At 34.5% G+C, this 27,732-nt stretch overlaps 2 protein-coding genes across 3 annotated transcripts; both read left to right on the top strand.

Moving 5' to 3' along the window:
• The first annotated feature begins 596 nt into the window (after positions 1 to 596).
• LOC112706250 (NADPH--cytochrome P450 reductase) lies at positions 597 to 8,324 on the top strand. Of its 2 annotated transcripts, XM_025757449.2 has the most exons (19): positions 597 to 768; positions 927 to 1,340; positions 2,529 to 2,588; positions 2,770 to 2,846; positions 2,956 to 3,013; positions 3,129 to 3,215; positions 3,298 to 3,334; positions 3,978 to 4,047; positions 4,161 to 4,358; positions 4,457 to 4,549; positions 4,638 to 4,863; positions 4,996 to 5,079; positions 5,174 to 5,325; positions 5,414 to 5,510; positions 5,654 to 5,803; positions 6,575 to 6,652; positions 6,731 to 6,853; positions 6,934 to 7,047; positions 7,812 to 8,324. In XM_025757449.2, the coding sequence occupies exons 2-19, from the start codon at positions 1,047 to 1,049 to the stop codon at positions 7,890 to 7,892; spliced, it is 2,079 nt and encodes a 692-aa protein (XP_025613234.1). In that variant the 5' UTR covers positions 597 to 768; positions 927 to 1,046; the 3' UTR covers positions 7,893 to 8,324. The 2 variants fall into 2 exon arrangements, with proteins under 2 accessions (XP_025613234.1, XP_072056841.1); XM_072200740.1 differs by lacking the exon at positions 597 to 768 and having other exon boundaries at positions 781 to 1,340.
• A 9,417-nt stretch (positions 8,325 to 17,741) lies between these two features.
• Positions 17,742 to 23,191, top strand: LOC112706249 (uncharacterized). The gene is made up of 6 exons (XM_025757448.3): positions 17,742 to 18,188; positions 18,305 to 18,497; positions 18,822 to 18,908; positions 19,218 to 19,604; positions 20,980 to 21,142; positions 22,155 to 23,191. Exons 1-6 carry the CDS (start codon positions 18,127 to 18,129, stop codon positions 22,976 to 22,978), a joined length of 1,716 nt encoding a protein of 571 aa, XP_025613233.1. The 5' UTR covers positions 17,742 to 18,126; the 3' UTR covers positions 22,979 to 23,191.
• The last annotated feature ends 4,541 nt before the right edge of the window (positions 23,192 to 27,732 follow it).

The raw sequence follows: 27,732 nt of genomic DNA, 5'->3' as shown, positions 1-27,732 counted from the left end.
AGACGGATTCGATTCTGTCGAAAAACTTTAAGGACCAAAACCATACTTACCCCTAAATTTTAATATTTTTATAGAATACAGAAATACAATATATATGTAAATTATAAAATATTTTTAACTAATTTGTAATAATATTTTAATTGTTTTTATGTATTTTTAATTATATAAAATATTTAAAATAATTTTTTTATTTAATAAATATAATAATATATTATTTTTAAATTTATTTTAAAAATATATGTTAAGAATAAAAATAAAATATGATAATATTTAATATGTTCAAACATATCTTAAAAAATAATTTGTATATTTTATTGAGATACAATTACGAATCAAAGATAAATATTATATCTAAAATATATAAAAAAATGTAATGAAGTGTACATGTTAAAAGTTTTATCTATTTTGTACTTTTTTTGGTGACTTATCTATTTTGTACTTTAAGTGTATATATTAAATTTATAAATTATTTTTTTTTAAAATATAAAAAAATTTAAATATCTAATACATTTGTTTTACATTCATAAAATAAATAAAAACATTTAAAATTTTTGACTAATGGAGTAATGATAAGCGTTTCATACTTTCATGTGTCTATGTTAGCTAACTCCTTTAATTAATTATTAAAAAAAAAGTAGGGATGAAAAAGATATAATAATAACCAATGGGAAACACAAAAGCTATCTTTTTGGACAAAGATCTCGGGGTAAAGTTGTCAACGGCGATCGGCTGCCTCGTCTTTCTCGCTCACAAGCTGCAACTTGCAAGGTAGATACTCGTAAATGAAAATCTTAATACCCTGAAAATGATATTCATATAAATCCAAATCAAATGGGGAAGTGTCCCTAATTTTCTGGTCTGACTTTTCTCGTGAATCTTCTTCTGCTTCTTCTTCTCACTTCCCTCTTTCTCTCTCTTCACCGCAGCCACCACCTAGGGTTCGGCGAGAGGGAAGTGCAGAAGACCGAATCGGAGCGTGTTTCTCAATTTTGACTCAGTAGTTGACTCGGTCCTTCTCCGATCCAACTCACTCACACTCGTTCCCGATGTCTTCAAGCTCCGATTTGGTGCGTACAATTGAGTCGGTGCTAGGCGTGTCGCTCGGCGATTCCATCTCGGATTCGGTGGTCCTGATCGCGACGACCTCGGCGGCACTGATAATTGGGCTGCTGATCTTCTTCTGGAAGAAATCGTCGGATCGGAGCCGGGAGGTGAGGCCGGTGATCGTGCCGAAGCCGTTGGTGAAGGACGAGGATGACGACGTCGACGTTGGTTCAGGGAAGACTAAGGTCACTATCTTCTTTGGTACTCAAACTGGTACAGCTGAGGGCTTTGCGAAGGTATATTCCTCTTTTTCTTTCTTTTAATTTTTTTAATTTCTGAATTCTGTGTTTTTTGGTGACTTGATTGGAATTTTCAGTTCGTTGGGTTGAGAATATGCTGTTTTTATTGTAGCGCGGGTTGTAGCTTTGCTCCATTTTCGTTGATTTTGGATCCTTGTTAATGCTAATGGAACACCACCTTTGTGTGCTAAAGTAATGCTGTGATTAGACAGTGATGCTAAACTGCGATTGAGATGAGGACATGAACTCCTTTTTTGAGAATATGTGCTTTTTGTAGTACCAAATAGTACTATGCTTTTTGGTGACTGAAATTAAGATTGATGAACGATGAAGCTGCATGTGTGCAGCGTGCTGTTTACGCTGAAATTTAGGAGTTGCTTAGCTGTTACTTTTATCTGTTGGCATTCTTCTCCTTCTTCTTCTTCTTCTGATCTTCAAATTTTTTGGGGCGTAAACAAAGGGGAAGAATAGAGACGGTCCAATACAAGAAAATGACAAATAGATTTTGCACTAGAAATGGATCAGCAATGTCTTTATGCTCAGCATTTGCTGTTACTTTTGTTGGATTACAACAATAATATTTATGGCAAACTGAATTAGGTAATAACAGCGCTTTAATGTCTAGCCCCTTAATTACTTATGGCAAACTGATGTCTTCTTCTTTTTATGCTACCCCCTATTTGGATCTTGGAAACACCAAAGAATGCAGACTATTGGTGTCATGTAAAAATGAGTCATTGTAATCAAAGATGTCATAAGGCTTGACTTGCACACTGAGGTTTGGCAATGGCAGTCAGACTGTTCCTTCTCCGTAAGGTTGGATCTCCCGTGTCTTTCCCCGCCCGGGGGGGGGGGGGGGGGGGGGAGGGGGGGGATCAGTCATCTGACTTGATAATTGTGGTAGTGGATGGGGTAAATGGTTGGAATGTTAAAATGTTCTCGGTCTTTGGGCTCATAACAATCAGTACTTTATCCAGGGAAGAATGTTGAAAGTTCTAATGTTTTATTTTTACTGCAAAAGTTATGCTTGAGTAGTTGATGATTATGTGAAATTAATTCAAAACAGTTAATTACTCTAGTGCTTTGAAATTCACAGCCAATTTATATAATTTAGCTAAAAATCTTGTCTTAAAATTCACAGCCAATTTGATATAACTAATGTGCCTTTTTCTTTGGTTATCATAGGCTCTAGCAGAAGAGGTCAAGGCAAGATATGAAAAAGCAGCTGTAAAAGTTGTTGACCTGGTAAGTTGAACAGGCCTGGAATTTCTCCGTTTTGATTGTATATTTGGGACTTAATAGTAATCTTTTAGATGTTGTGAATTTTCTTTCTGCAAGCTTTGGAAGCATCTGGTATTATTCTAATGAAACTTCAATCTGTAAGATAGCTTTGACTTAGTTGTCTAGTGTATTTAATTTGCACCAGGATGACTATGCAATTGATGATGATCAATATGAAGAGAAGCTAAAGAAAGAGACTCTTGCATTTTTCATGGTAGCAACGTAAGTTCGCATGTAAAATCAATGAAATGCATCTAGTGCTTTTTTAAAAGTGTATGCTGTTCAGCTGCTGTGTTTGGTTTGATTTGATGTATTGGACTTGATATGGCAGTTATGGAGATGGAGAGCCAACTGACAATGCTGCAAGATTCTACAAATGGTTTACCGAGGTTGGTAGCCATTTAAATTTTTAAGGAAATCCTTGATTTATGATTTCTCTCTTATACTTTCTCATGATCCATTCAATGATTCTAACTTCTAAGTTTTGGGGTGCCTAAATTTTAGGGGAAAGAGGAGAGAGGAACCTGCCTTCAGCATCTTACATATGGAGTTTTTGGCCTAGGTAACAGGCAATATGAACATTTTAACAAGGTACAACTCAGATGTTTTTATTTTTATATTTGAAAAAGAACAGTAAAAAAGAGCATAATCTGATTTTTTTCTTTCAAAACAGATAGGAAAGGTTCTTGATGAGGATCTTAATGAGCAAGGTATGTAACCCACATTTCAACGGTATTGAAATTGGAATATCTGCTCCATTGATATTTTCACAGTGCCATCATTATCATCGTTGATTAAAATTTTAGAGATAGGTCTCTCAATTCTCATTGTTTTTGTTCATTTTTGCGCTTCATCCGAAAAGTTAACGTACTTGTGAAACTTCATTTTTTCATTTGCTTAGAGAGTTTTTGAACAAGCCCATGGAAAAAGATCAAGTTGTCTTAAAAGAATTGTTTTCATGTAGTAAATTATAGACAGAGATTGAAATTTCTGATTGTATTGTCAAAATGCTAAAAATTCCTATAGTAGTAGTGAGGGATGCCTTGGTTGGCTAGGGATGAACAAGGTTATTGCCTTATTGTAATTTGTTAGTTGAGTAATTAGATAAGTGAATTCTTGTTCAAACATGACGGTTGACACATACCCTTTACTCACATCGTGCCGTTGATAATCCCACTTTATTTAAAACCTGGGATGTTGACTTTCATGTTAAACTTTACATGTATGGAGATTTAATGATCTGAAGTTAGAGGTTGAGCAAGTAACGGCATGCATCTAATTTTTGACGCTAGACTCAAGTTAATGATGCAAGGTAGTTCAGATTAGATATCTTCTCACATTATTTTGTTACAGGTGCAAAGCGTCTTGTTCCACTTGGGCTAGGTGATGATGATCAATCTATAGAGGATGATTTTTCTGCCTGGTAAACATACTCCGATCTATGGCTCGATTATATAGTTGCTGAAATTAAGATTGATATGCACTATGCCATTCATTAAAGCTTGTCAAATGCCATGATTTACTTTTGCTTTATAGGAAAGAATCTCTATGGCCCGAGTTGGATCAATTGCTACGGGATGAGGACGATGTTAACACTGTTTCTACTCCTTATACAGCTGCTATTCCTGAATACCGAGTAGTGATTCATGATCCTGCCATCACTTCAGCTTATGATAATAATAACCTGAATATGGCAAATGGGACTGCTGTATTTGACATTCATCATCCATGCAGGTTCTTGGAGTTGTGCATTCTAATTTTATGACCATTTTTCTAATTTTTTTCATTTTGTAAACCATACCAAAACAAATCCATTGGCTATTTTCTCGAAGGGTTAATGTTGCTGTTCAAAGGGAGCTTCATAAACCTGCATCTGACCGCTCCTGCATACATTTGGAGTTTGATATATCAGGGACCAGCATAAAGTAAGCTGGACTAGGTTTTTCTTGTCCTCATTATTTGGTTATATACTCATGATTAATCTGTTGTCATCTTCTGTCTGATCTTTCTCAGTTATGAAACCGGAGATCACGTGGGTGTTTATGCTGAGAATTGTGATGACACTGTTGTAGAAGCTGGGAAACTGTTGGGTCAAAGTTTAGATTTGCTGTTTTCTCTTCATGTTGATAGTGAGGATGGTACTGCGTTGGGAGGTTCTCTGCAACCTCCTTTCCCTGGTCCTTGCACACTACATGCTGCATTAGCACGTTATGCAGATCTCTTAAACCCCCCGAGAAAGGTTTTACATGTTCTTATTTTCATGTGCCTTTTGTTCTCAAGTTATCTATTGTGCTCCTATATTTGTATTTTCTTTTAATATCCCACTTTTTCTCAAGAAAAGAAGAAATATTTACTTATGCTTCTCTTTCAGTCCGCTTTAGTTGCATTAGCCGCTCATGCTTCTGAACCTAGTGAAGCAGAGAGATTGAAGTTCCTCACATCTCCTGAAGGGAAGGTGAACACATTTGCTAACCCTGATTTTCTCTGTTGTTTTCTAGTATAACTTCTTCCCCATTTCTCTTGATGATGTTACAACTTTTGGCTTTTAGGATGAGTACTCCAAATGGGTGGTTGGAAGCCAGAGAAGTCTCCTTGAGGTGATGGCTGAATTTCCATCTGCAAAACCTCCACTTGGTGTGTTTTTTGCTGCTATAGCACCTCGCTTGCAGCCTCGCTATTATTCCATTTCGTCCTCTCCTAGGTGGGTTATCTTGCCATCACCAGAATAAAAATGCACAAGATAGAGGACCAAGAACTCGAACTGATGTTGCATTATTTTCTATTGCCAGGTTTGCCCCTCAAAGGGTACATGTAACTTGTGCCTTGGTGCATGGTCCAACTCCCACTGGAAGAATTCACAAAGGAGTATGTTCTACCTGGATGAAGGTAGCAATTTGACTATCATGCAATCATATGCTCCCTCTCTCAACATCCTTCATCCCCTTTTTGTATTTTGGATGTCCCTCCCCTATTGGATGCAATACCCGATCATGCTATGTCATAATTAACTTTACATCTCACATGACCAGAATGCTATTCCCTTGGAGAAAAGTCGTGACTGTAGCTGGGCTCCTATTTTTATTAGGCCATCAAATTTCAAGCTTCCAGCTGATCATTCGACTCCTATTATTATGGTTGGACCTGGTACTGGATTGGCACCTTTCAGGGGATTTTTGCAGGTATCTGTATATGTACAGTTTTCTAGTTTTAAAATTTGAGTAATGGCAAAAAAAAGGAGACATCTTGTGGTATTGCAATGAGCCTCACATAGATACATCCATATAAAAATAAACTTTCACAACTAAACTGTTTTTCTTTCTATTGAATCATTTAAATGAAACAAACCAACTTTTACAGCTAAACCATTTTTCTTGCTATTAGATCATTTAAGTAAAACAAACCACTCTTTGATTCCATCAGTTCTCAAGCCTCTTCATCCCCTGTACCCATGCCACTAGCAGTAGTGTTGCTCATTAACCATATCCGCAACATAGGATAGGATAGGAACATTGGAATTAGATACATATGGGCAATGTTTTATCTAAGGACTTTCAAGTGATTTTATCCCCAGACAAAGTCCTTCCAAGCGACGACATACATAGGAATCAGGTGTCATTGAAAGACATGGATTTGGTGCCTCTCCATGGTGACCAAAGTGAAGCACAATTCCCATGTCTTTCGATAGTGTTTCTTTAATAGAAGTAATGTTTTTCACGCAAAAGCTATACAGTACTGGAATACAAGCTGCTAGCTTATTGGAAAACCTGTCTTACCTAAATGGGTAATTTTTATTCCCAAATTCCAAATCGTCAATTTTCTTTCCTCAATATTTTCTTATCACCCAAAAAACTTGCCAGTAACATAAATCACTTTCATCAATTAATTTGGTGAAATAAAAGATTATAAGTATCTGCTTGTTCTGAACTCTTTCTTGTCTTTGATTCACCCAGGAAAGATATGCTCTCAAAGAAGACGGTGTTCATCTTGGTCCTGCATTGCTGTTCTTTGGATGTAGGAACCGTCAAATGGTAAACTAGTTGCACTTGCACTTTCAATCTCAGTGGATTCTTGGATCAAGGCGTGATCTTTTCAATTATGTTGTGTAGGATTTTATTTATGAGGATGAGCTAAAGAACTTTGTTGAACAAGGTGCCATGTCAGAGTTAATAGTTGCATTCTCTCGAGAGGGGCCTCAAAAGGAGTATGTTCAACACAAGATGATGGATAAAGTGAGTGTGGATAGCACAGCCTAGTAGGGAATAAATGTCGCCAGATAAATTACTTATTGCTTTAATTTTCTGATGTGCAGGCAGAACAGCTGTGGAGTCTGATTTCTCAGGGAGGCTACCTTTATGTCTGTGGTGATGCCAAGGGTATGGCCAGGGATGTTCATCGCACTCTTCATACCATTGTCCAGCAGCAGGTGCTTATTGTCTTTCATCATCCATCCCTTTGCAAAATGCTTGATATTGTTAACTTCTCCTGATCTTTACATGCACACAGATCATTTATTTGCACATGCTTCCAAATAATATTGATTTATGGAATTGTACATAATTGACTGATTGTTAGGCTTCTTTTTCTGTTGGTGAAAACTTTTATACTCTTCTTTTCCCCTTATATTTCTATTTTCTAGTAGGAACAAGGCTCTTTTTAGCTTTTGTGCTGAGAAATGTTATGTTCAATATTCTTTTCTTTTCTGTCAGCTGTTGGGGGCTGTACATATTTCAGATATGGCAGCATTTCTTTTATTCTTTTTATGCGTGTGCCCATCCAAACACGTATTTTGTGTGTGATTCAAATATGACAATAATTTGTTCACTTGATCTAGCGGTGTAGAGCTTAAATCAGGAGTGGTCAGGAAAAATAAAAATGAACAAGTGTTCCTATTTTTGTTTTAAAAAGCTACTATGTTGGGAGATGGGGGGAAAAAAGATTTTTCTTGAATTTCTTTGAAGCAAATTATGATTCTACGACCTCATCTGCAAATAATTGTTTCAGTGTCTTACCCGAAGCTAATTTTGACCTTTGAATTATATATATATTTCAATTCTTTTTGCAAATTTAGAATGCTGTGTTTTCCTTCTGGCGTAATCAAATTATGGGATATTTGATTAACCAACTGACGGACTGATTGGATGACACTGTTGTATAAAATATAAACCATATTTCTTTATTTAATTTCAGGAAAATGTGGATCCATCAAAGGCAGAAGCTATAGTGAAAAAACTCCAGATGGATGGACGTTATCTTCGAGATGTCTGGTGATTGTTTTTGGTGGTTCATCTGTCTTGACTCTGGCATCCGTATTGTTTGATATGTTAAATTCTAGAATTAGGATGAACCATACTTTTTGCGGCCTTCGCGGAATTTTGGGGCACTGACGGTGAAGGCTTACATGTATCCTTGAGAGGAAATGATTTTCTTGACCGCTGTCTTGTTCTTTTCTTTGTTATTTATGTATTTTTATGTTATGATAGATTAGTAGAATATTAAATCCCCAAGCAAGTATTATATAATTTACACTTAGGGGACTGTGGAATAGGTAGTCTCAGATATTGATGAACAACACATACATGTTATATAGCGGATGATCGTCTTATTTTATTAAGTGTAGGAATTCGTAACGAATAATGTTTATTGATGAAACTCTCCATTTGTTTTTAGGTACAAAAATCAAAATACTATTGTGCATTTAAATAGTACGTGCAATATCTCTCGCTATATTTGTTATCTGAGCTCTGTTAACTGCAGTTTTCTTTCAACATTTTGATTTTATTACCAGCTACTTTTTTATTTGGCGATGTCTGCGGGTGAAACCTGACAGGTGTACTGTAGTCTTAGTAATTAATTTCTGTTTTTTTTTTTTTCATTCCCTTTTTCTCTTAAACTCATTCAAAATATTGGAATATATATCCACTTGAAATGTTATTCCTTGTTAAGGGCAGTTTGGCGGCCCCTCGGACAGATCAGAGTTTTAGCGAGGAGTTTTGAATTAGTGTGTGGGGTTTAATCAACTGTTCAAGAAGCTTCTGCTATTGTTCTAGAACAGGATTAGTATTTTACTACTATTTTGAGTGGGAGAGGTTTTTTTTCTTCTTTTTTTTTTACAGTTTTTATACAAAAGAGAGAATTTAAAGGTACAAAATAAAAAATTTAGAGAACAAAAGAGTAACTTTCTATCTTTGGGAAAATATGTTCTTAAACACTTGTTTACTTACACAGAAATATCTTCATTTTGGTGATGAGAAATTTTATTTGGAACTCTTTTAAGTTGATGTGGACTATAATACTATATAAAATAAAATAAATACCTTTTGTATAACAATATAATAATTTAATTACCTAATAAAATTTGAATTCAAAGAATGGGAAATACAATAAAGGTAGGTGGTGTTTTTTTATCTATCTGGCAATGAGTATAGAATAAATCACTTCATAAAGTGGGAATATTCATCTCCTCTTTTTCTTTTGTACTTATAGAGAATTTCTTTCACCTTCTCTATTAGAATATCTCACTCCCACATATCATATACTAAGTGAAGAGTTAGAGAATCTGTATCACAAAATTCAAAAGACCTCATATATTACATACGCAAAATTGATTATTTTATTCCACCACATATCTAACATGAAATCTTTTCAGTAGTATCCTTTTTTCTGATTAACGTTTTTATAAGTGTTTTATTCTTGACTGATCACCATTTCCTGCAATGCTTGCTTAGTGAGTTTGAATCTTTTTAATATTACAATTATTGATGCGAATCTTGTTTTAATGATGGAAAAGAATGCTTTGCAGGAACAAATGCAATAAAGCTAGTCAATCTCAATGAGTGACTCATGATGAAATTTGTTATGAAAATGATGTCATCACGTATCTCTGTGATATATATAAATGGGTCGAACTATAGCTAACGGATCAATACTTCAATAGGTAAATTTAAACCGAACTATAATTAACGGATCAATAAATAAATTTGGGTCGAGTTATAATAGAGGTGACTTATCTTTAGTTAGAGAGCATCTCGGTTATAATAGAACTATATAAATACGTTCAGGAGGAGTTACCACAAAATCAAGCTAACATATTCTCAACAGCTGTGCAATACTAGATCCATTGATTAACCGCCTATAGCACAACAACCATATAAATACAAAATCTTAACTACATGAAAGGTACGTTGTTTATTCTAAACAATATTATATTCATCTCTTACCCTTATTTATTTGAGCGTGGAGTACCTTTGCAGGTATTCTCGCTCGCAATGTTCTAGCAAAGTCGATGTATAGCTCTTCCGACGAAGCAACACACTGTTCTAAGGAGTCACTATAACTCGGTTGGATCTTTACGGACAGAACATTTGGCGCCTACTGTGAGATCAAGTTGACTTAACCCACCATTATCTCTTTTGCTTGCTTTTCCCTCTTTTGAAGGTTATAATCAATGCGAGGAAGAACAAAACAATCCACTTCCTCCTCCTTTAACCGAGGCCGAGCTTTTAGTTATCAATGAGTCGTTGCGAGCAGAAATTCAACCTGTGGCCGAGCTATTAAACTAGAAACAAAATGACTGACGTGATGAAGAAGAGCAGACAAATTTCTGGTAATCGCATAGATGACGACGATCGCACCTCGAAAGTCAAGCCCGCGGTGTTAGTCACTCTGAAGTTTTCAGTTTTGTTTCTACTTTTCAGGAGGTGGCCGACTTCTTCACCAACAAGTTTGCAGCATACAAAATCTATATCCATGATTCCGACTTTAACATTGTCCCACATTTTCTTTTTTCATTTGTTATTCCTCTTTTTTGTAGAACCTCAATCATGGCTGCTGAACAAATTTTACCTCATCCTCCACCAACTCAGGCCGAGTTATAACTTATGAACGTTGCACGATAAGTTGAGGTCCAGATGATAGCCGACCCATTAGCTCAGCTACAAAAAAAGCAATGAAAGGCAAATGACCTAAACAAATTAAATTACTAAGTCGTTTCTACGTCGGTAAAACTATGTATATGCATAATCTAGTTTGTTTATATAAATCTTTTATGTCAAATTTCAATACATCATAACTTCTTATGAGGTATATACTACTTTATATACTCGAATTGCTTCACATTATTTATATATCTTATCATTTCATATATCAAAATCAATCAATTAATCCATCCGAGAACAAAATCGGCTATTAATGAATTCGAAAAAAAATTAATTGCTTTGAGTAAGAAGTTCATCAATAAATTATTGTGGGTCGGAAAAATTTCCGAAGACAATGGATCATTATATCCTCGAGTCAATACAATCGATTCCGTTAATGAATGCATATTTCTGAATTTTTCAATTCGCATCAATCAAATGCTATATGCATGCCGTGAAAAATTATTCTCAAGCGGAAAAGTATCCCCACACAATTGTATTGATCGAATAACTCTTACCATTCAATTTTTTTTTGAATAAGTGTCGACATAATAATCCGACCAAGTTTGGGGGCTACCACTCATTGCATAACCGATTTATAGATGGACATAACTCTCTCACTTTTTAATCTTTCTATCAATCTTTATTTATTTATTTATTTGTTTATCTATTTTACTGTTTGATCTTAAACAATCTTTCAATATAACTTTCTCACTACTAATGTTTCTCTTGTTTCTTTTTGATCTGTGCATATAAGTCGGCCGCGTGTGCCATAACTCGGCCACGTGCAGCAAATTCCAAAAAAAAAAATAGTTACTTGCTGATAATCCTAAGAGGACCTTTTCAAAGAAGCCACCAAATAATTTTCTGTGAGATTCTCGAACAGTATCCATGCCTCATGTCTCAGAATCAGGAGAACATGCCACAATCAAGTTAGATACAAATCTTATATAAACAGAATCAAGTCTCAACCCCTTTCGGTATTTTTCGAGGACTGAAGTATAGCTCGATGTCTGTACTCATAGGACAGAAAACTCCATATAAACGGAAGAAGGAGTTATACCTCAACACTAGAAGGAGTTATACCTCGGCTCAAATTACTGTGCAGAAACACTTTTTTTTTTCAATCCAATAAGTTGAGCTTGGGGGCTACTACTATTACTACGATTTCGATTTATAGGTCCAAAAGTTGAAAGCTCAACATGTTTTATTGAAAAATATCACAGGTCAAGCATGGGAGTTGTGATCTGGTAGCTATAGCTCGCCCTAAATTTACCTACTGATCCGTTAGTTATAGCTCGACCCAACTATACCTATTGATCTGTTAGCTATAGATTGGTCCAATTATACCTATAAATCAGAATCCAAGTGAAATAATAGAGGTGACTTATCTTCAGTTAGAGAGCATCTCGGCTATAACAGAACTATATGAATACGTTCAGGAGCAGTTACCACAAAATCAGGCTAACATATCCTCAACAGCTCGGCAATACTAGGTCTACTGAGTAATCGCCTATAGCACAACAACTCTATAAATACAAAATCTTAACTACGTGAAAGGTACGTTGTTTATTTTGAACAATATTATACTCATCTCTTACCCTTACTTACTTAAGGTTGGAGTACCTTTACAGGTGTTCCCGCTCACGATGTTCTAACCAAGCCAACATATAACTCTTTCAACGAAGTAACACACTGTTCTAAAGAGTCGCTCGACAGGATCTTCACAGACAGAATTATATATATATATATATATATATATATATATATATATATATATATTTCAATCCCTAGTTTAGTGTATGCACCACATAGAGTCTAGGAAATGTGATCATAATTTTGTTCAATAAATGATTCAATAGCCTTGCATACTAGAGCATTTTCAGCTATGATTGGTATGACTCCAACCTTCTTAATTGCTTCATTGTATAAGCGAGCATATATAATCTTTGTTTTGTCCATGACTTCCATCAACTTTTAAGAAAATATGGCCTCCTTTACCTATTGTCATAAAATTAACCAAATGTCTTTACAAATCCGTCCACCTATCAGTAACAAAATAACACTTTTTGAGTTTTATATACTTTATTCTTTTAATATTTTTTTTCTCTTTTTGTATCAATGTTTTTAAAGCATTGAATTTAGGAGGTAGATAGCCAAATATTACATGACTTGCAGTCAAAATGTAAGAATTCGTATAGGAAGAATTTCTCACAAGAGAAAAAGAAAAGTCAGAAAAATAAAGCATCCAAGCAATAAGCTTAGTAAATTGAGTCTCTCTTCTTTATTAAAGGGGCACTTTCTTTTTTTCTTTTCTGTTGAGCTGAAGGGTATTGTTTGCACTATGGCCAAAAGTAACTTGGCTAATCTTAGAAAACATCGCGATATGAAACTGTACAGATGCTCTTATAATTTGTTCATTATATTTTTTTACAGTTTGATTAGATAGACAACGAAAAATTTGAACAACGTGAACAATAGGTCAATTTTTTAGCCCACCGAAAATAAAAAAAATCCACCCCAACCAAATAACAAAAAATTCTTTTACCTTACCTTTTCAAATTTTTAACTATCCGCTACTGCTACCTCTTTTAGAAACTCTATCAGCGCCATTGTTGTCCCATAAGCCTCCCACTGGATTTGCAACAAGAACAATCATCTATTTTGTATGTAAAATAAACATCCATTCCTTTTGTATGTAAAATAAAATATAATAATAGATTTGCAACAAGAACAACCATCCCTCTTATATGTAAAATGAACATCTGCATGTAAATAAAATTTTCAAAAATACTTTGTCGAAAATTTGCCCTTCCACAATATTACCATATGAGAACTCCGTTAGTAACAACGCACATGACGGTGGCCAAGAAGCTTGGAAACGACTTCCACAACAGAAAGTACTTGGAAACTCTCATCCTCTGACGCACTATGATGGGTGCGTGATAAAACCTACAAGCGCCGTTACCAGCGAAGCCGACGACACCCAAGATAAAAATCCACGTCTTCCTCTTATAGCCATAATTAAAACCCTTCTCCAACACTTGCAGCTCCATTAACCTCCAAATTACCAATAACACTTTATAGTTCAATATCTATACCCAAAGACGTGGACTGGAGATCGACGATAGTGAGTTTTGGGCGTAGACCAGAGATTATGGTAAAATTGGAAGTAATTGTACCTAGTGTGAATGTATTTTTTTGGTGATTTAAATAAATTAAAAAAAACAAAGGAACTGCTTAAATAGAGGGACAGTCCCGTTTAAAACTATTCTTAAACTCCTCCCAAAGAGAAAGAAGCTTCACATGATAAAGTTGTAACCTCATCGCCATCTTTGCCATGTTGTCTGCCACCGTGTTTGCATCTCTCATAATCAAATGAAAGTCAACACACTAATTCCAATGCATGATATCTCTTATTTTGAGTATCAACAGATCAATAAACTAATACCATCTCGGTGATTAGTAACAAAATTAAACGCTTCCAAACAATCCGTCTCACAAATAACATCTCGTTGACCCACATCTCAAGTTAAGAGATATCCTCTCCAAATAGCAAACAATTCCCCTTGAAAAATACTATTACTCCCAATCATTTCCAAACACCCTATTTGTCAACTCCTATTACAATCTTTAATAACGCAAGCAAAACCAACACTATCACCCAAATCAGGATAACTAGCATCATACTTAATTTTAAAAGTACCAATGGATGGGGGACCATTTAGGAAAAGAGGAAGGGGGCATAGTTGTAATTTAAAAATATTCTTAAGCTCCGTTTCTGAAGTTGATGCCAAACAAATCACTTTTTTCGGAGGCCAAGTTTCATGAGTATTAAAAATGTTATTATTCCTTACTCGCCATATCAACCAAAGTCCCGAAAAGAACCTGAACAGCTATGATATAAGAACCAATTTTTCAAATCCAGAGGATGATAAGAAATATCCAACCTATGCCATACAAGCTGAGCTTTTGGACAATCTCGAATACAATGTAAAACCGATTCATGGCTAGAATGACATCTTGAGCACCTATTCGATGACGACATCCCTCTTCTGAAGCGAAAACTTGCAGTAAGAAGAGCCTCCTTAAGATACAACCAAGTAAAAAACTTGTGCTTTTTCGGAACAAGCTGGCACCAAAGCCAAAGCCAATTCTCCCGCTCCTCCCAACCAAACATCTGCTTACACAACCACAAGTAACCATTGCGTGAGTTATAGACTTTGACAGCAGACCCAAACCAATACTAACCCACTTCTGGACCTGCTTGCACATCTGAATTATAAGAAAAATATTACATTTTTTTAGTATGAATGTGTTTAATTGTTAATTCTAATTTTTAAAATTTTAAAATATGAAATTAAATAATTAATTAAGAATTTAATCTTTAATCTTTAATTTATCTTTTTTTTTAAATTTATTATTCACATTGTTTACATCACTGTCCCTCTATATTTTTTTCAATTCTATTAGATACTTTATATTCATCATTCACATTCTTACATGCATGAATTTCGCCTCTTTTTATTTTCAATAAGTGTGATTTAATTTAACCCCTAAATACAAACTCATACACACCCTATCACAAAAATTACAATGTCAATTTTTTTATGCAACATTGCAACGTCAGTATTAGGATTTGTTTTTCAAAATCTTGACATAAGCCCAAAGAGAAATTTTTGAGTCATGATTGTTAACAATTACATATTTGTTTGTGATCATAGAATCGAAAGAAACACTAGGTTCTAAAATTTTTGTTACTAAAAAGTAAAAAACTTTAAGACCTGTCTTGGAAGGATTAAAAATTAAAAATTTGAAAAAAAGATGGACTCTGAATTTAGCCCATAACTTGGTAAAAATGAACTCCCTGACCAGACTCGCCTTGGACTTGTGCTGCAGCGGAAGTTCCGCAAAATAAATCGACAACCTCACCTACTTGCGCATCCAACGTTTCTTCTGCATATTCGTGTCGTATTTGGGTTCGTCGCCGATGCATCGGCGCCGTCAAGCAAGTCGGTGCTTCATTGATACCCACCTTGTCCAGTGATATTTTAATTGTGAAAACTTAGGCGCAGTTAACTTTACGTGAAGTTGATAACTGAGAAGAGTTAAATAATTTAACTCATTTAACTAAATTTTTATTTAACAACTCTCAATTATCAACTTTACGTAAAGTCAACTGCATCTGATTTTCATCTATTTTAATAAAACAGATTAAGTTGTTTATTAATTTTTTATTTTTCAAATTAAACAAGACCGATATAAGTATACATTATGATAAGCCTTCCATAAAAGTAACAAAACTTTGTTTGAAGTCTTAATACTCCATCAATCTTAAATCCTAAACAATAACGTTTTTTAAAGCCTTAATTTGTGGTAGAGGATTTACTGATCTACAAAGTCTTCTCTTTTTAAGTGTATGCATAACTGCTAGAAATACTATTGCATTCTGTGTCAAAAGGAAACATGCACCAAAACCAAAACACATTAAAGCAGACAGAGAAGACAGGCATTTTTTTTTTCTTGGCCGGATTGGGACACAAGCTAACGACAAGTTTTCTTCAGAATTCGATGTTGGGCTGAATTTTTGGGATCCATGTTTTTCATCATGTGATTCGATAATTTAACCTACTGAATTTTTCAAGACATAATAACATAGAAAAAATAAAATAAAATAAAAGAGACAGATAGCATAATCAAAATCTAATTTATTTAACCAAACTGAGTTAGTCTTGTACTCATATAGTTAGTTTACTAGTTCACTTAATTAAATATCGGTAATTCAAATTCTATTTTATATATGCAACAAATTCTTAAATGAAGTTCCGATTTACGACAGATTAATCCTTAGTCTGTCGAGATTAGAAGATAGTATAAAAAAAATCTAATTAATTTTGTTTTCTTCTACAAATTGCTCTTATTAATTTATATTAAGATCACAAAAACACAACTTACTCAATATGAATTTGTTTTTGTGTACTTGCTTCATGATTCATGGATTGGTGATAACTAATTACCCTCAAGGAAGAGTTTGAATATGAAAATTAGTTATGACGTTAAAATTAACTATAAGAAATTTTTGGGGTTAGTAATCTTTAGTGATTTTAATTATTATTTGATTAGTATAAATATTAAATTATTTTTAATAAATATATTTTATTAATTTATATGTGTAAAATTATAGTCACAAAAAAATATGTGTTAAAACTATAGAGAATATAAGTGTAAATTGTGTTAACTCGTGTGCAAACTCTGATAAACATAAATATAAATTACAAGTATAAACTATATATTTTATGTGCAAATGCAAACTAAATACTTGCTCAAAATGATAATATTTACTAGTTATGTAACATTACTGATTAATTATTTGTACGAATAAAATGTAAAAAAAAATATTATTTGTACAAAAAAAATTCAATTACCAAAATAGTCATAATATATTTATATATAAATATATGTATTATTTAATTTATTTTTAATATATATTTTATATTTTAATATATAGTTTATCTAGATGATGGATTTAGTAATTAATTTTTAATTTTTAATATACATATAATATGATTGATAAAATATATGTAAAAGTAAAATTATATATTATATTTTCTTCCATTTTGAATAAATATACGTTTATATTACATAAATAAAGCAATAAATTAGTTTTAATTTAAGTTCGAAATGGTGTGTTTAATTCTTATTTCTCTCTCTTGGTTGTTTTCCGGTTTGAATCTGTTTTTTTTTCTTTTTATAATTGTGATTACTTAACTCCATTCATATCAATTATTTATTTATTTATTTTTTTCAGTCAACTATGAGTGATGAAATCTATGAATAAGTGAACATATATAGAAAATTTTTAATACATCACTAATATTGTTGAAAAAAAAAACAATTATACCATCGTCTAATACACTAACTATTATTATTGCGGTCAATTATTTCATAAACATTTTAAAAATTCATTTAAGCTCTTAAATGATTAGTTAATAATACAAAATAATTTTATAGCATAATTTAAATTTAGAGAGTTTAAATTTAAATGAAAATTTAGATACATGTAAAGTTAATAAATAAAAATCATTTAATAAAAATTTAGTCAAATTAACTACATCCAATTATCAACTTCACCTCAAGTAATTTCCATAAACAGTATAAAATATTTCTGTTCATTCTTTTAAATGATCGCTTAGGACGACAACACGAAAAATAGTTACTCTTTTTTATAATGCTCAGGCTGAAAAGGGGTATAATGGTAATCAACAATAATCATGGTTTCTGTTTAATTTATCCCCGTTCCCCAAGCAGTGCAATCGCAATCGCATGCTTCATAGCTTGCTACCAAAAAGTGCCAGCTGGCACACTCTGAATTCCGCTGTTCGCAATTTATATATAAACCCGAACAATAGGGGCGCGTGAGCTCCACCTTCTCAACGGTCTCACTCTGACACACTCTCCCTCCCTTCGCTTCCTTCTGCAACCTCTCTCTGCGGTTCTTCCCTCACCACACCACTTTTTTCTTCTTCTTTTTTCTGTTTCTGTTTCACAGTAATAGGGTTTTAGGGTTCATCTTCTTCCCGCACATTTCAATGCCGGAGAAGTCCAGGAAGGTACCTTTTACGGAACAAGACTCAGCAAAGCTCCTAGAAAGGTATTATTATTTATTTCTTTATTTTGATTATTTTATTTTATGTTGTTATTTTAGTGATTTTTGCGGTAAAGTTTGAGCATGATTGGGGATTTTCTTAATCTGTTTTTATCTAGCAGGTATGATGCAACGACGGTGTTAACTTTGCTTCAGGAACTTGCGCACTATCCTCACGCGAAGATCGATTGGAATGAGTTGGTGAAGAATACATCAACTGGCATTTCCACCGCCAGAGAGTATCAGATGGTGTGGCGCCACTTAGCCTACCGTCATGCCCTTGCTGAAAATCTTGAAGATGGTGCTCAACCTCTGGTTTGTGATTTTAGTTATATTATTTAATTATAAAAAGAAAAAAATTTCTTGGGGTCATAAGATGAAATAATAAAGTACATTCACTAACAGTGATCAAGCTGTAACTATGGCAGTGGTTATAGTTGAATTTGTCAGGGATATGAATCTATAGTTACCACTTGCAGGAAATAAAACTTGTCAATGCTTGTGCACATCATGCTAGTTCAGGCCTTCAGGGCCATATATCTTGTTGCCATCACTGACATATCTTTGATTGTACTGTCAGTTTCTCATTGATATGTTGTTATTAGTAATGGGTTAGTTGACTACCTCTGTTACTTACAGGATGATGATAGTGACCTAGAGTGCGAGCTGGAAGTATCGCCTCCAGTAAGTGCTGAAGCTGTGTCAGAGGCTGCAGCATGTATGAAGGTGAATATGCTGGCCCTTTACCACCCCCAGTTGTTACATTCTATCCATCAAAGTGTCCTATGATTTTGCTCCAGCACATGGTACACCTAGATGAATGATGTACCTGTATTAGGAACTTGGTATTGTTACATGTTTGGAACTCATGGATACTCATTGGTACAGAAATACAATTTGATTTATCTTTAAATGAAACAAACAACTAATATCCATCCAAATTTTGTCTTATATTTTACCTCGAGTCTTATAGAAGTTCCATTTACTATTTCTTGAAATATAACCTGTGTGTTTCCATGAATTGTTTACCATTAGGTAATGATTGCATCTCGTACGCTGAGTGAATCAACCCCTAGTAGCTCAACGATTGAGGCTCCATTGACTATAACTGTTCCGGTTTGCCGTGGATCTGGAACTCCTAGTGGAAGTTCACAATCATCTAAATTGATGCAAGGGACAAATGTTATTTTTCCGGTTACTGTTCAGAGACAAACACTGCCAACTGCACCATCAACAGATGGTGTTGAGAACAAGGGATTAGGTGGTGGCAACATGGCTTCCAAAAGGAAGAGAAAAGCATGGTCAGAGGAAGAGGACATCCAGTTACGAGCAGCTGTTCAGAGATTTGGTGAAGGAAATTGGGCTAACATGGCCAAAGGAGATAACTTTCCTATTAAGAGAAGTCCTACTCAATTGGCTCAGGTGGTTTTTCAACCCTCGATATTTATGATTTATGGGACCTTTATCAACTCCTATCGTTTTTTTTAGTTTTTATTTTTTTGATAAGAAAAGGAAATTTATTAGTGGGGGAGAGATTATTTTCTTATGATTATGCATGGGACTATATCATTGATCCATGAATGACAACTTGTTCAGCATTAGCCTCTGTAGTCAATAGCGTTGCAAATTGTCAATTTGTCCATCAGGGTGGTAAAGATAGCGGTAAAAGAAAGAAAAAAGAAGTCACCAGGGATTATCTCATCCAAAACCATGTTCTCCAACTTTTCAGAACCATTTTCCCCCTCTTTTGTTATTGTTTTGTTTTCTACTTTGGGTAATGGTATTGTTGCTTTCTTGTCATGGAACAGCCTGCTTAGCAAATTTCGCAAATGGTGGAATTTAGATTTTAATCCCTTTTTGATCCCGGAATTCTTCGTCGTTCACTCAATAATTTGTCTTTGACCTCACATATCACCAGGAATAACTGTTTGTATGCTCTTTATTATATTTGGATGGCATAGCCAGCCAGTTTCTCGAAATTCAAAACTTGAAGTTAAAATTATTCTGTGATCCCCGAAGTTTAAGTCCTGTGCATGTTCCTTGTTAGTTAATTAAGAGCTACTCTCTTGTAGGTTGCTACTTCTAAGCATTCAATACTCTAATTATGAACATTATCAAAAAGTCTTTTTTTCATATGTCACAGCATTGCTTAATAAGCTAGAAACTTGCTTTAGGAATTATTTAAGTTAAATTTTGCAAGCTGATCTTATTCCTTGGCTATTGACAAATTGACCACTTGGTTTTGATTCAAAAAATGTTTTACATTTTACTAAAGTATGATTTCCTGATTTAGCAGCAAATATATATTGCCCAGCTCTATTATTGGGAGTGGGTTCTTTAGATTATTTCTGCAGCAAGTAGTGTTGTGCATGTTGAAACTAATAATGTTTTATGTATAAATGGAGGATTGCTTATACGAAAGAGAACGTGAATTGTTGCACACACATAGTGCTTGTCTTGTTGTGGATGATGTGTTTGATTGGAATACAATGACTGATGGCACTGAATGTTTAATCCGTTGTCATCTAGTCAGGTCAGGATGTCTGGGTATAACCCAGTTTTCCCGGGTTCAAATCCCGGCAACGGAGTTACATATACAACTATTTATAGTTGGACAAGTATAATAAGTGTAATGAATCTTTGTTTTAGATCCAGGAAAAAAATATTATATTGAATAGATTTTCCTGTGCTGATTGTCTTTGTGAATATTTAATGTGATCGCAACGCATTTTACCTGTATTGACTAATTGTTGTCCACTTGTGCTACGTATTGTCATTCGTTCCCTGAATGTTGCAGAGGTGGAGCATTTTAAGAAAGAAAGATGGAACTGCCAATTCGGGAACCATCGTGACCAGCACAACTTATACTACTGCCGAACAACTGGCAACTCGTCATTCATTATCTTTAGCCCTTGATATGCCATTCAAGAAGTTAACTGCTCCTGGAACTGCTGATCAAGGTGATTCTCTTTAAGGCTTAACTTTCAAATATAGGAAAATGGTAATTGGTAATCATGCTGAACAACTTTCTATTATTTGTTTCTTAATTTTTATCCTTTTTGTCTTTGCACCCCTTGTCTTTAAGTCCTAATGAGCATCAGTTTCATGATTCTCAATGATGTCAATGATTGTGGATTTATTTAGTGCCGTTTCTGAGAAATGGATGTTTGTCATCGAGCTTTCCTCCAAAAGCAATCATGATAGTGGAAAGGTGTAGTACCTTGTTTTGCAGTGTGGTTTGGGCTTGTGCTTCTTTCGACTGCTTGTGGCATGATGCCCATATGATTTACCAATGCTGATTTTTTCTCCTAAAAACTGTTAACTAAATGAATGTATTGATTTATCGTTTCTTTTCCTCTAAATTATGTATGTTTTATTGTTTTTAGATTGTTTAAACTCTTGTCATCTAGTATATCTATGGAATCTATCTAATGTGAAATTGCAAATGCGGTCTACTTTGAATGAGAAAATTGGCATTGCTATCATATAGGTTTAACTTTTGTTTTTGGCATGAGCAGAATAGCTAAATAGCTCAAGTTGTTGTGCTCCTATGTTCTTTGGTTGTAAGCAACTGCTGCAAAATTAGCAAAATTCTTGGACAGAGGTGTCCTGCTATTTTAAAATTCTCTTCTTACTTAGGGCTCCCTTAAGCTGGAACAAATTGTGTCGTGTTCTCTTAAGCTGGAATTAAACCATGTCATGTGTTTTGCCCTAATAATCGGTATTAAATACTAATTTCAAACTACTTTAGCAGCTTTGCTGATATCATTACTAATAAATTGTGTGTCCACTACAGAGTACAGGTTACAAATTGTATCTTTTAAGTTGCCTATATTTATTTATTTATAATTTAATTTTCTTTTTCCATGTTATTAACTTATAGAATTGCATTTCTCATGGGGTGAATAATATCAGCGTAATTCTTTTGAGTAATGTGTTATTTGAATAACTTCTGTTTTTTTATGATTGCAGCTAAGACATCCTTAACAAGTAAAATCCAAGTGCAACATACCACTACAGCAACAACAATACAAAGTAGTTTACCACCACATCAGCAATCAATGCTCAGAGGTAATCCAACTCCAAATCCTGCATTAAAAGCTACTGCAGTTGCTGTTGGTGCCAGAGTTGTTTCTCAGTCAAATATTGCATCACAAATAAAGGTTGCACAAGTAAGAAATGCCGTGCCTGGAACAAGTATTTCATTGGCAAAACCATCCACTTCTGCTGGTATGTCTTCAGACTTGGAGGTACAAGCTCGCACTAGTTCAAGTGTTGCACATGTTCCCCCTCAGTCTGTACGCATTCCATCTCAGTCTGCACCTGCACCCTCCCAGTCAACTGCTCCCATCACATCTCCGTTATCTCCGTTATCATCCTCTAGTACCGTTAAAGCCGCCTCTTCTACGGTGCCTGTATTGCCTGAGAAGGACAAACCCGTTACCCCTACCCTTGTGGTTAACAAAGTTCCAATAAAGCAAGAAGTTAATACTACAGATGAATTGCGAAATTCAAAGCCTAGCCCGGCACCAAAAGAGATGGTTCAAAATGATGAGAAATCAACTCAAGACAAGAGCATGAATATTCCCGTTAGAGAGAGGGTAACTTCTCTTGTGGGAAGTACAAGAAAGGAGGAATTAGCAGAAGATAAAGGAGTGCCAAAAAATCAAGTCAAGTCTGAAGATGATGGAAACAAGGGGAGCCATGAGTTAGATAAAGAAAAGAGCAAAATTTCAATTAATGGAAGATCTCAGGATCAAAAGATGGATGAGAAGCAAGAAAATTTGCAGAACTAGTGACAGTTGGTTAAGTTGTTGACTGATTTAGCTTGTGCAAAGAATAGGTTTTCTTTTTTTTATTGTTGCTGTTCTATAGTATGCTGAGCTCTAACTTTTTAAGGTCGTCAACCTTAGGAATTTGTGGAAGATCACCTAATCATCTACAGCAAAATCTTGTAATATCTAGAAGTCTTGTTTGATGGTAAATATATTTTAATTTTTCCTTTGTTATTTAATAAGAGAAAGTGATAGAAAAAAGTTAAGAGAGAATAAATGATTGTTAAAAAAAATGGACAAACGTTAGAATATCAGAAACTGAAAACATTAGAACATAAATTTTAGTTACTTTAACCAGAAAATTTCTATCTGATTATTTTGTTTTATTTCCATTGCCAAGCTACAATGCATGTTCCACCAGACCACCACCAACATCCATCACACACAAAGGAGGAAAATTTGATACGCATAAATTTTGTATTCGTAAGATTATGTCGAGCAAGATTATTATCATGGTAGAAGTATGCCATAAACGAAATGCGTTCTTGATTCATTTTTGGAACCTCGAAATTCATAAAGTTTTCCTGCAATGCTAAGCAAACAGATTTATGAAACAGTTATGCTCTACATACAAGTTTTTGTGGTAATCAAATCTAATTAAATTGGTCCAAATTCAACAAAAAATCAACTTCAGATTAGGGAGTGCGTAAACACGCAATACAGGGAATAAGCCTCTTTATAGAGGAATTAAAGAAATAGAAATAACTATAAAATAAGACAGAAGGAAAAAATATTAGCCTAAAATAAAGAAAAATTTCTAATTATATCCTTAAAATTAAGCTAAACCAAAAAAGGAAAAGATTTATAATTAATTCTATTTACATAAAAGATTCATGAAAGGAATTAAGAATTTGATTTTGATTTGATCTAGTCAAAACTTCTCCTCAAGCTGGCTTGGAGATATCATTCATTGACAGCTTGCTTATTATTCTATCAAAAGTCTTCTTGGGTAATCCTTTAGTTAGAACATCTGCTAATTGTTCCGTGGTTGGAACATATGAGATGCAAATCTGTCATCTCTCAATCTTTTTCCTGATAAAATGCTTGTCAATTTCAACATGTTTAGTTCTATTATGCAACACTGGATTATGAGAAATAGAAATTGCAGATTTGTTGTCACAATACAACCTCATTGGTGGAGAAATGGAAACTTTTAGTTCTTGTAGGATTTTCTCTACCCATAGTGCTTCACATATTCCATAAGCCATTGCTCTAAACTCACCTTCTGCACTACTTCGTGTCACAACACTCTATTTTTTACTCCTCCAACTAACTAGGTTTCCGCCAATAAAAGTACAATACCCAGATGTTGACCTTCTATCCATGACATTCCCAACCCAATCCGCATCTGTATAAGCTTCTATTTGAAGATGTCCATGCTTTTTGTAGAGTAACCCTTTCCCAGGCGACCCCTTCAAGTACCTTAGGATTATAAAGACAGCATCCATGTGTTCTTGACCAGGTGAATGCATAAACTGGCTTACCATGGTCACAACAAAGGCTATATACGGGCGTGTCTGGGATAAATAGATTAGCCTCCCTACCAACCACTGATATTTCCCTTTGTCCATTATATTGTCTGGTCAGCTGGCTTCAATTTTAAATTAGGCTCTGTAGGTGTTTTAGCAGCTTTATAACCAAGTAATCCCGTCTCTTTTAAAAGATCTAGGAGGTACTTTCGTTGGTTCATAAAAATGCCTTCCTTAGACCTTGCAAATTCAATTTCAAGAAAGTATTTTAATGAGCCAAGTTATTTGATTTCAAATATTGCAGCAAGCTTCTTCTTCAAGTCTTTTAGCTCCAAAAAATCATTACCTGTCAGAATAATGTCATCCACATATACAATTAAGATGGCAGTTTTATTAACTGCTGAATGTTTATAGAAAAGTGTATGGTCAACTTGGCTTTGAGTATAACCAAGTCCCTTCACCACCATTCCAAGTCGTTCAAACCAAGCTCTTGGGGATTGTTTCAATCCATAGAGAGATTTCTTTAGTTTGCACACTTTATTCCTCCCTAGTTCAGTCTCAAATCCAGGTGGAAGTTTCATGAACACCTCTTCCTCTAGCTCCCCATTCAAGAAAGCATTCTTTATATCCAATTGATGTAAAGGCCAATTGTAATTTGCAGCAAGAGATAAGAGAATTCGCACAGAGCTGAGTTTGGCAACTGGAGCAAAAGTCTCTCGATAGTTTACTCCATAGGTTTGTGTATATCCCCTAGCTACTAACATAGCCTTATACCTCTCTATGCTTCCATCAGCATTGCACTTGATGGTAAAAACCCACCTACAGCCAACTAATTTTGTATTCTGTGGCAGATCTACAATCTCCCAAGTTTCATTCTTCTTGAGCGCATGCCACTCTTCCATCACTGCTAATTTCCAGTTGGAATCATCTAGTGCTTCCTCTATGTTCTTAAGTTCAAACAGATTTGTAATTTTAGAAGTAAAAGCTCAATGTTTTTGAGAGAGATTTTGGTAAGAGACATAATTGAAAATAGGATGGTTGGTGCTGGTTTTGAGTACCTTTTTGGTGCAGGTTTTGGTTTCTTTCCTAAGGGCTATTGGCAAGTTATTATTAGAAGTGACAAATTCATATTTACCTGAAAGTTCCTGAAGTACTACAGTTGGACCGTCTTCCGGGTTTTTCAGATTGGGCTGGTCTCTTGTCTTCTTGGAATTTCTGAACATAACACCGAAGCTCCTTTTCTGATTGTGGTATTTCTTTTCCTGTTTGGATTCCAACTAATTCTGGCACAATTTCAGAATTGGTTTTCACATTTTGTTTTGCAATTATTTCAGAATTTACTTGATTAGTGAAAGTTGTATCCTCAATATGTAAGATAGGAGTGGGTAAAGTTTCATGCAAAAAATTTTCTTTACTTAAACTCCCCCTGAAGAGAATTTTTCTGAAAAAAGGTTTCATGTTCCAAAAAAGTAACATCCATGCTTACGTGAAATTTCTTGGTGTGTGGACTGAAACATTTATAACCCTTTTAACTTGGGGAATAGCCAATAAAAATGCATTTTTCTGCCCTTGGATCAAGTTTACTTCGATACGAAGGTGTATGTAAAAATATAGTGCAACCAAATACTTTTAAAGGTAAGTCAAAATGCAACCTACATGCTGGAAATTTTTTTTATAAAGTATCCAACGGTGTGCAATAATTTAACACACGTGTGGGCATTCGATTTATGAGATAGGCTGCTGTTAGGACAACATCTCCCCATAAATACTTTGGAACATTACCCTCAAACATTATGGCACGTGCTACTTCAAGAAGATGTTTATTCTTTCTTTCAGCAATGCTATTTTGTTGGGGTGTATTAGGGCATATAGATTGATGTTGAATACCTTTTTTTTTTGAAGAAATTCTCCAAGATTTTTATTAAAGTATTCAGTACCATTATCACTTCTTAATATTAAAATTTGTGTCAAATTGTGTTTCTACCATTGTTGAAAAATACTGAAAAATTTTTGAAACCTCAGATTTTTCATGCATGAGATAGATCCAACATAGTCGTGTGTGGTCATCGATAAAAGTTACAAACTATTTTTTTTCAAATTGAATTGTTATTTTTGATGGATCCCATACATCACTATGAATCAAGTGAAAAAGTTTAGATGCATGATAAAGTTGAGAGTAATATGGAGCTCTATGACTCTTTGAACGAATACAACTTTCACATTTAGGTAAGGAAGAATCAATATTCTTAAACAAACTTGGAAACAAATGTTTGAGATATGGAAAACTAGGGTGTCCTAGTCTATTGTGCCAAAGCATTATTTGGTCCTTTATAGGTATAGAACTTATACTACTAAATCCTTGAGCTATTTTATCCTCCAAAATATCCTCAAAATGATAAAGCCCATCCATCATCTTAGCATTGCCAATCATCTTCCCCGAGGTCCGGTCCTGAAAAATACCATGAGTGTCCAAGAATGTCACAACATAATTAGAATCCTTGTAGATTTTACTAATAGAGAGAAGATTACAAGAAAGCTTTGGTACATGTAGGACATTTCTTAGGTCAATATTTTTGGACAGTTTAATTGTACCTTTTTCAACAATAGATGAAAAACTACCATCAGCAACTCTAATTTTCTCATTTTCAAAGCAAGGAGAATAAGTTTTAAATAAAGGGGAGAGGTTGGTCATATGGTCAGATGCACCTGAATCGACAATCCATGGTGCATTCAAGTTTGAGATGCAGTTAAGGGACATAGGAATACTAAAATTACCTGTTTGAGCCAAAGAACCACTAGGAGTACTAAACACAGAACTGAAATTTAAAAGCCTTATGAGCTGCTCAACCTGTTCCTTAATCAATGATAATTTTTCAGCCTCATGAGCAGTTGGGGTGGAGCATATTTTGGGACCAGGTTTGCTGCCTTTAAGATTGCCGGTTTTCCATGAATCTTCTAGCAGGTTTCTCGGGTGTGACGAGGTTTATTGCAGTAGTCATACCAAAAATTGGAAGGGTGCTTCTGATTTGATGAACTTTTAAGTGCAGCAGGTGCTACTAAGAGTGCACTAGAATCCAAAAAAGTCTATTCAGTCTTGCCTTTTCCCATCATCACAGCTCTACGAGTTTCTTCTCTTCTAACTTCAGCAAATACTTCTCCAATTGAGGGTAGGATTGCTCTTCCAATAATTTTGCCACAAACTTCATCTAGCTTCACATTGAGACCTGCAAGAAACTAGAATATCCT

The sequence above is a fragment of the Arachis hypogaea genome, chromosome 8 (genome assembly GCF_003086295.3).
Source record: "Arachis hypogaea cultivar Tifrunner chromosome 8, arahy.Tifrunner.gnm2.J5K5, whole genome shotgun sequence".
NCBI classification, from domain to species: domain Eukaryota; kingdom Viridiplantae; phylum Streptophyta; class Magnoliopsida; order Fabales; family Fabaceae; genus Arachis; species Arachis hypogaea.
This window is presented reverse-complemented; position numbering and strand designations above follow the sequence as displayed.

Bases quoted from the DNA above. Each gene is read 5' to 3' on its own strand.
- LOC112706250 (XM_025757449.2), top strand. From the start codon at position 1,047: ATGTCTTCAAGCTCCGATTTGGTGCGTACAATTGAGTCGGTGCTAGGC. The intron at 3,335-3,977 runs GTATGTAACCCA...ATTTTGTTACAG, and splicing joins TGAGGATCTTAATGAGCAAG to GTGCAAAGCGTCTTGTTCCA. The intron at 6,854-6,933 runs GTGAGTGTGGAT...TCTGATGTGCAG, and splicing joins AACACAAGATGATGGATAAA to GCAGAACAGCTGTGGAGTCT.
- LOC112706249 (XM_025757448.3), top strand. From the start codon at position 18,127: ATGCCGGAGAAGTCCAGGAAGGTACCTTTTACGGAACAAGACTCAGCA. The intron at 18,909-19,217 runs GTGAATATGCTG...GTTTACCATTAG, and splicing joins AGGCTGCAGCATGTATGAAG to GTAATGATTGCATCTCGTAC. The intron at 19,605-20,979 runs GTGGTTTTTCAA...TGAATGTTGCAG, and splicing joins GTCCTACTCAATTGGCTCAG to AGGTGGAGCATTTTAAGAAA.